At 37.0% G+C, this 8,644-nt stretch overlaps 1 protein-coding gene and 1 long non-coding RNA gene across 3 annotated transcripts in view; one reads left to right on the forward strand and one right to left on the reverse strand.

Annotated features, from left to right (window-relative positions):
• The window catches only part of LMLN (leishmanolysin like peptidase), a 79,120-nt gene that overhangs the window by 39,152 nt on the left and 31,324 nt on the right, over positions 1–8,644 (reverse strand). For both annotated transcript variants that reach the window (XM_077767641.1, XM_077767642.1), the window contains exons 9-11: positions 6,850–6,967; positions 5,368–5,475; positions 1,645–1,721 (exon numbers count right to left, since the gene is read on the reverse strand). In XM_077767641.1, coding sequence (XP_077623767.1) covers positions 1,645–1,721; positions 5,368–5,475; positions 6,850–6,967 — 303 coding nt within the window. The remainder of the gene's footprint in view (positions 1–1,644; positions 1,722–5,367; positions 5,476–6,849; positions 6,968–8,644) is intronic.
• The window catches only part of LOC144234351 (uncharacterized), a 21,060-nt gene continuing 15,419 nt past the window's right edge, over positions 3,004–8,644 (forward strand). The window contains exon 1 of the long non-coding RNA XR_013335928.1: positions 3,004–3,065. This is a non-coding gene — a long non-coding RNA (uncharacterized LOC144234351). The remainder of the gene's footprint in view (positions 3,066–8,644) is intronic.

Consider the following 8,644-nt stretch of genomic DNA (forward strand, 5'->3'; position numbering starts at 1 on the left):
AAAGTTGCCAGTACCATGATTTCACCAGTAACTCACACACTCCACAGTGTTTCTGTAACTTATGGGTATCTTAATGAAATTAGCACTTTTAACAAAAGGGCGATAAATAAGTTCTTTTTTTTTTTTTTAAATGTTTTATTTATTTCTAGGAGAGATAGAGAGACAGCGTGAGCAGGGGAGGGTCAGAGAGAGAGGGAGTCACAGACTGAAACAGGCTCCAGGCTCTGAGCTGGGAGTCAGCAGGGCTGGAACCCACGAACTGCGAGATCATGACCTAAGCAAAAGTCGGACGCCTAACCGACTAAGCCACCCAGGCGCCCCATAAATAAGTTCTTAAACAGAGCAGCAGGACCACTTCTGCTGGCCATTGCTTGTTCAAGGATAAATGGGAGAGAGTTATAATGGTACTAAAAGAAATCCAGTCTTTTCTTTTTTCTTTTCAAAAATATGAATTTCCCAACTTCGTCCACTAAAAGCTAAGAGAAGCAACGATAACCTAATAGCAATGAACAATGAATACAGTGCCTAGGTTGTGGTTTCTAAAAGCTATTCCCCCATTAAATGGAATCAGTGCTCCTTGCAAGATTGGCTGATGCCCACATCTAGGATAGGATATATGCTTATTAGCCTGGCACATCCTGCTATGCCAAAAAAAGGAAAGAAGGAAGGAAGCTATCAAAAAGTAATGAGACTTGGGGCACCTGGTTAAGTGTTCCACTCTTAATTTCAGCTCAGCTCATAATCTCATGGGTCGTGCTAATAGCACGGAGCCTGCCTGGTATTCTCTCTCTCTTCCTCTCTCTCTGCCCATCCCTCATTTGCACTCTCTCTTTCTCAAAATAAACAAACATAAAACGTAAAAAATAAAAACACTAATGAGTCTTGCCAAAAGGACTCAGGAACCCACAGAGACAAAGACTCCAACGGGAGTCACTTAAAAACAGTATTCTGGGGCGCCTGGGTGGCTCAGTGGGTTGAGGGTCTGACTCTTGATTTCAGCTCAGGTCATGATCTCATGGTTTGTGGGACTGAACTCCACATTGAACTCTGCGCTGACAGCACCAAACCTGCTTGAGATTCTTTCTCACCCTCTCTCTCTGCCCCTCCTCAACTCTCACACATGCACTTATGTGCTCTCTCTCAAAATAAATAAACTTTAAACACTAGGAATCTATACATTATCAATTTCATTTATAATTTTAAAAACTTGTTTAGATTAGTCTTTCCTTTATATAAGCATGGCCTCTAGTTATTAGAAAATAAATCTCATAATGCCTGGAATTCTGTCTTATTCATTACTATACCTCAGGGCCTCATTTATTGAATAAATAAATGGAATTGGTATAGGTCATTATAGCTAACTACATAAAATTCAAAAACTATTTTACTTCAATGCAAAATGTATTAAAAATTTTTTTTTAATGTTTATTTATTTTTGAGAGAGACAGAGAGACAGAATCCAAAGCAGGCTCCAGGCTCTGAGCTGTCAGCGCAGAGCCCAATGTGGGGCTCGAACTCACAGACCACGAGATCATGGCCTGAGGTGAAGTCGGTTGCTTAACTGACTGAGCCACTCAGGTGCCTCTAAAGTGTATTTTCTTAAGCTGATATTAGTTTCATATAACATTCTTACAGCTGTCTTACCCAGTATCCTCCATTAATGCCAGAGTGATTCGAGAGAAGACTCTGTGCTGGGTGTGAGAACCAGTCATTGCTTCATTCTGAAAATCAAAAGATTTTAAATTAGAAGGCCAGATGTCTTGAAATTCCCAATAACTTCCATGAATCCTTGATGTATATGTAAAACGTCTCAAGTGTGAAAGGCTCACTTATTCACTTTAAAGTAGTGAGATAAATAAGCCTTCCTTAAAACGATAAGACTTAAGCTTAAAGCAAAATCTGCTTTCTGCCTTAAATGACTATATTATGTGCAATTTCCCAGAAATGGCAGACAACCAGCATTTAGAACTCTGATGAATATGAAAATAAATATATAAAAGAGAAATACTATAAAAATATTATAATATCTAGACAAAGTAAATAAGTGGTTGAGACAGATGTTCACAGAATATTANATAACCTTCAACCTTATGATCACAGAAATATCCATGAATATACAAAACAAGTATAAGAATCGTCGAAGGAGTTGCATGAGGGACCAAATATGCCATCAAAGTCTACTATCTACCCAGTGTTTTAATTCATATCATATAATTCTTACAGCAGCCCTGATTATTCTTCATATCCTTATGTTGAATACTGGGTGGTCACTTCAAGTACTTTAATACCACTAAAGAAAATAGTTCAAGGACACAAAGTTGATTTCAGAGAAAGGCAGCCAGTAATGAAATTAATACTCTCAAGTCTCTACTGCAAAAGTAAATACATTTTCATGTCTGGTCAATCTACAGTTTTCTTAAGGGAATCACTTGGGAAACCTGCTTAAGGAAAATAAAAGAACTAAAATTTCCATGGAAGAAACAAGCATAATGTGTCTTCCATAAGTTTCCGTCACTATTACTTTGTGGTCACCTGGAAAAGAATAGTTAGCACAAGTGTTAATTTCATTCTTTTGTAATTTTGCTAACTTGGGTCATGATGTATATAAGCTCAAAAAAATACACACACAGACATACTCTTTGAGCTAGAAATTCCATTTCAAGGGATTTATGTTTTCTCTTTTTAAAAAAAAATTCTTTTAATGTTTATTTTTGAGAGAGAGACAGAGCACGAGCAAGGGAGAGGCAGACAGAGAGGGGGACACAGAATTGGAGGCAGGCTCCAGGCTCAGCTGTCAGCACAGAGCCTGACGTGGGGCCCGAACTCATGAACCACACAATCATGACCTGAGCCAAAGCTGGACACTTAACAAACTGAGCCACGCAGGCACCCCTATCTTTTCTCTTTCTATATGAACACATCTGACCTTGAGTTAAGTTCCTAGTTCTGCTCTCCTGGAAACCTAATAAAGGTGGAATGTCAACTGTGTCACCAGGCAACAGTGGCCCATGCCTCAGGACATCACAGTGCCTCTGGACTTGTTAAATGAACATGAATATCTGTTGGTAAGCCATAATTTAGAAAGTTCCTATGTGCACTGATTCTTATGGGAATGCACTTACAGACATTGAGAAGTTATGTCTATGGAACTGTTAAAAATAAATATATTAGTCTTTATTTGGGACACAGTACTTCTATAAGCCAGGCTGGTTCTTTTGCCCCACCCCCACCCCCCCAGTATGGCTTTCTGCTCCTATATTTGAGCTGGAGTGCACAGGGAGAGAGGCATGAATGACAGCCCCTAGACTGTTGTGTGGAGCACAAAAGAAACGCCTGACTTCTGCCAGGCTGGCATGCTGTGTATTCTGTCTTGTATCCTTCCACGTAAGTATTTTTTCAATGCAGCCTGTTAGGTCTTGTGAGTTTGAATGCATGTCTGGTTGAACCTAAGAATACCCACTGGTATGCCATTACTGAAAGGTATCACAGATATAAATAAAGTGCTCATCACAACATTATTAAAATAAAAAATTTTAAGGTGGGCTGGCTGGCTCAGTTGGTAAACATGTGACCCTTGATCTTGGCATTATAAGTTCAAGCCCCACATTGGATGTGGAGATTACTTAAAAATAAAATCTTAGGGGCGCCTGGGTGGCTTAGTCGGTTAAGCGTCGGACTTTCGGTTAGGTCATGATCTCGCAGTTCGTGGGTTCGAGCCCCGCGTAGGGCTCTGTGCTGACTGCCAGCTCAGAGCCTGGAGCCTGTTTCGGTCTGTGACTCCCTCTCTCTCTGACCCTCCCCTGCTCACGCTGTCTCTCTCTCTCTCCTAGAAATAAATAAAAAACATTAAAAAATAAAATAAAATACAAAAACTTTAAAAAAAAATAAAATCTTAAAAAATAAAAAAATTTAAAATCCAGTTGTTCATTAACACAGGACTGTTCTTACATTCATATAACAAATAATGTTGGCTTATATGACTTATCCCTGGATTTTAATATTTTGTGCAATGGAGCAATAGCAGCTAAATATAAAGTACACTAAGACAGCTGAACACAGCAACAGAGGAATGCTGTGCATGGTACCCATTTACTCCATGTTCTTCTACTTGGTTCAATATGGCCAGGGGCTCTTAGAAGTGCTTATTACATGATTCTAATTTTGTACATTTTGTTCTTGTCCCCATTCCTCAATTTAGTCTCTGTTTCAACTACAGAGACAACTAGTCTCTGTTTCTGCTTTTTGTTGTTAAGATAAAGAAATATTAGAGTAAATAAAGGAGTTTATTTACTGGAAATATGTTTAAAATTGAGCTGGCACTTAATTGTGACTTGCTGTTTTTGTTAGTAGTATGATATTTGTTTTTCCCATGAGTCTTATTTTTAGTATTCAATTTTGAAGAGGCTTTTTAGGAAAGCATACATTGCATTACAGCAGGAGCACCTGTAATGCTTGGGAAAATGTCTAAGATATATTAAGTGGAAAATAGTTTATTAACGTATGAATTCATTTAAAGAAAAACCTGTGTGTTAATGTGTGCATTTCTACATATACATAACATTTCTGGAAGGATATACAAAAAACTTAAATAGTGATCACATCTAGGGCCACCTGGGTGGCTCAATCGGTTGAGCATCAGATTTCAGTTCAGGTCACAATCTTGTGGTTCATGAGTTCAAGCCCCACATCAGGCTCCCTGCTGTCAGTGCAGAGCCTGCTTCATATCCTCTATGTCCCTCTCTCTCTGCCCCTCTCTCACTTGTGTTCTCTCAAAAATAAACATTTAAAAAAACAGTGATTACATCTAAAAAGTGGGTCTGGAGAACTGAAGGGGAAAAGGAACTTTAAGTTACCAAATGTTTTTAGGTTTACATAGGGTTCACCTTAAGGGAAGTAAGTTGAAAAGAGGGGGAAGATTTATTTTAGTGCCTGGTATCAAAACGCAGGAGTTTTAAAAAGAGGCAAGGAGTTAACATAACAAAAACAACCCAAGGAGGTCAGTTAACATTCATTCTAGTTCACTACTGATTAGAATTTATTAATGAGAAACTGCTTGTTAAGAGAAAAAAGGGGTTCCTGGGGAGCTCAGTCAGTTAAGGGATTGACTCTTGATTCTGGCTCAGTTCATGATCCCACAGTTCATGAGATAGAGACCTGAGTTGGACTCTGTGCTGACACTGCAGAGCCTCCTTGGGATTCTCTCTCTCCGTCTCTGCCCTTCCCCAGGCTACATGTGCGCACGCTCTCTCTCAATCTCTGTCTCTCTCTCTCAAAAATAAAACATAAACATAAAAAAGTTACTTTTATCAAAAAAGAATCACTTTTATTAAAGAAAAAGTGTCTAGTAAAATTAAAAAATAAACTGACCTCTAATAACCGCTTTTCCCAATGGTTGAGCTCAGTGCCCATACCACCTTGATTTTCCAGTTCCATTCCCTCCAGAATTGGACAGTTAAAATGTTTTCGTGCTTCATCCTAAGAATGAGAAAAAAAAAAATAAGCCCTACAAAAGTACAGTATAATAATGGCAGTCTTTATCTAACAGATATATGATAAAGTAGCCATTAAAGAATCACTTTGGAGAGAACTGAAAACATCTTTTAAAAATATGGTTTTTAATATAATTAAATAATATATTTTGATACTATTATACTCCTTTGCTAGTAAATTCTCTTAATAATTTTCCTCTATTTAAAGATTTTGATTTTAAGTCACATATATTTCAAAAAAAGACTGACATGATTGCTATTCGTAACGATTAGGTCAACAATGTTTTTAATGAGGGACTCCACTGCTCTTGTTAATAGATAATGTCTTTGAAGAAAAATAAGTTCTTCATTAAAATACAATTTTGCTCACTTGGTTTTTCCTGTCCTTTAGGTAGAAATTTCCAGTGATAGGGAATATCCTAAGAAAATGCAAAACTCCAGAAGGCAGGGGCACCTAGCTGGCTCAGTCAGTAGAGCATGTGAATTTGATTCTGGGGTTATGAATTTGAGCCCCCTGCTGGGGGTATCGTTTATTTAAAAAATAAGGGGGTGGAATGGTTAATTTTATTAATTAAATGGTTAATTTAATAATGATTAAATGGGAAATTAATTAGTGGTTAGTTTTATTAACCATTGGCATGGCTAGGCCACAGTGCCCAGATATTTGGTCAAACATTATTCTGAATGTTTCAGTAAGGGTGTTTTTGGATGAGATTAACATTTAAATTAGTGGACTTTTAAGTAAAGCAGATTACTCTCCATAATATAGACAGGACTCATCCAATCAATTGAAGGCCTTAATAGAACAAAGACTGACTTTGCCAGAATAAGAAGGAATTCTGCCAGCTTAATGTCCTTGGACTCAAAATGCAACTCTTTCCTGAGGGTCCAGCCTGATAGCCTACCCCATCAGAGTTTGGAATCTCCAAACCTCCAGGAGTGCATGAGCCATTTTCTTCAAATAAATTTCCTTCCCACCCTCTCATTTATAGCCCTGTCTCTTAGCTAACACGTTTTGTTGGTTCTATTTCTCTGCACAACTTTGACTAATACAGACTACGCAATGAAATAATCAGCAATTATGCAAAAAGTATCAGTGATCCTAAGTGGTATCATAGTAGAGGGGCATTGGCTTAAAGCAGTAAGCAGAATGGAGCCATGAGAGTTATTGACAAATTTCCATTTCTTCAGATTTTCTTGACTTGTAACTTTACTGTACTGCCTTTATATTAGTTTCCTTATTACAGGCTCTGAAATTTACTTTTAAGTTCTTAAGCAATAATGATTAGTAAAGAAAAGACCGTAAGAAAGGAAAAGAATAGAAGGTTCACGAAACATGAAGAAGTAGGGTAATACATACGACAACACGAGGTGTGACTAGAAGATACACAGTGTGAGGAACTATCTTATTATCTCGAACATTCCATAATCTCTCCACTTTTCGAACTACTTTATCACTCCACTGATATAATCCAAGACTGCAATTAAAGAATAGAAGGCAGTCATTTTGCAAATTCATGACAGCTTTAAGTAGTAAAAGTGTTTATGAACATCAATATGTAATTAAAATATTTGAGTTTACTATGTACCAAATCCTGCAATGTACTTGACAACATTTTCTAATCTTTTCAACAACCTTATGAGATTATCATCACTATTGAATAGATAGAGATAGAAGGGTAGAGAGATGAAGTAACTTGTTCAAGTTCACAAAGCTAATTCTTGGCTCAGATGATGATGAATTACTCCCTTTTAACAAATTTATTGGATGAAACAAAAGCAAGTCCAGAGACATATCCAAGCATATAAGGAAACTTAACAACAACAAAACATGCCATTTTTTTTAAAAAAATGGCATTTTAATTTGGTGGGAAAGTACTTACTTAATAACTGTGATGTAAAACTGGTTATCCATCTAGAAAAAAAGTTAAATCCCTATTTCATCCCATATACAGAAATAAATTCAGAGAAGATGTCAGCAAAAATGGCAAACCTCTGAAAATTCTCCATTCTTGAAAGCAATGAGAAAAGTGGCAAAATGCTTAATCAACTTTTTCAGAACTTTGGAAATTAACAAAGGCTTTCAGTAACCCAGGAATCATTAAAAGGAAAAAAAAGGATAGGGGTGTCTAGGTGGCTCAGTCAGTCAAGCACCCAGCTCTTATTTCGGCTTAGGTCATGATCATGAGATCGAGCTCCTCACTGCTAGTGTGGAGCCTGCTTGGGATTCTCTCTCTCCCTCTCTCTCTGCCCCTCTCCTGCTCTCGCATACACATTTTCTACCTCTCAAAATAAATAAACTTAAAAAAAAACTTCAAAAAATAGAAAAATCTCAGTAAGAATAGCAAGCTTTGTGGCATCTTCCCATGCCCTGGCAGTCCTGAAAACTAACAGCCCATGATCATAGTAAAAACCAGCAAACCTGGCAGCCACTATAGAGGTGGTAGAACGGGGGTGACTGGAAGAACACATTAAAAACAACCCCCATAATCCAACTCTGTTTACAAGAAACACAGTTCAGACTCAAGAACACAAATAGGTTGAATGTAAAAGAATTAAACAGATAATACCATGCAAACAGTACTTAAAAGAAAACTGGAACGGCTATACTAGTATCAGACAAAATAGACTTTCAAACAAAAATTGTTAGTAGAAACAAAGAAGGACATTCTATAATGATGAGTCAATCCACCAAAAAGATATAATAGTTATAAACATATATACCTTACAAAAGAATTCCAAAATACACGAAGCAAAAATAAATTCCAAATGAATGAAAGTTATGAATGTAAAAAATTGAAATAATTTACTAGAAGACAGAAGACTATTTTTATAATCATTGGAAGGCAGAAATTTCTCAAGCAACAGGAGAAAAAAATAGATGAATCATTAGAAAAGGAAAAATAACCCCGGAGTGGACAAAAGACATAAATAGGGTGTATACAAGTACAGAGAAAACTCAAATGGCTGAAACCTCAGTAGTAGTCCTAGAAATACAAGATACCATCTTTTGCTCTCAGATTGGCCTTAAAGAAAAGGATCTATAATATCCACTATTGGTAAGGTAAGCATGTATATGTCATTGGTGGGATATAATGACATCATTTATAATGGACATCAATTTTGATTTTTCCCCATAATCCGTATCATTGTTT

Source organism: Crocuta crocuta, unplaced genomic scaffold, assembly GCF_008692635.1.
Source record: "Crocuta crocuta isolate KB4526 unplaced genomic scaffold, BGI_CrCroc_1.0 scaffold45, whole genome shotgun sequence".
NCBI classification, from domain to species: domain Eukaryota; kingdom Metazoa; phylum Chordata; class Mammalia; order Carnivora; family Hyaenidae; genus Crocuta; species Crocuta crocuta.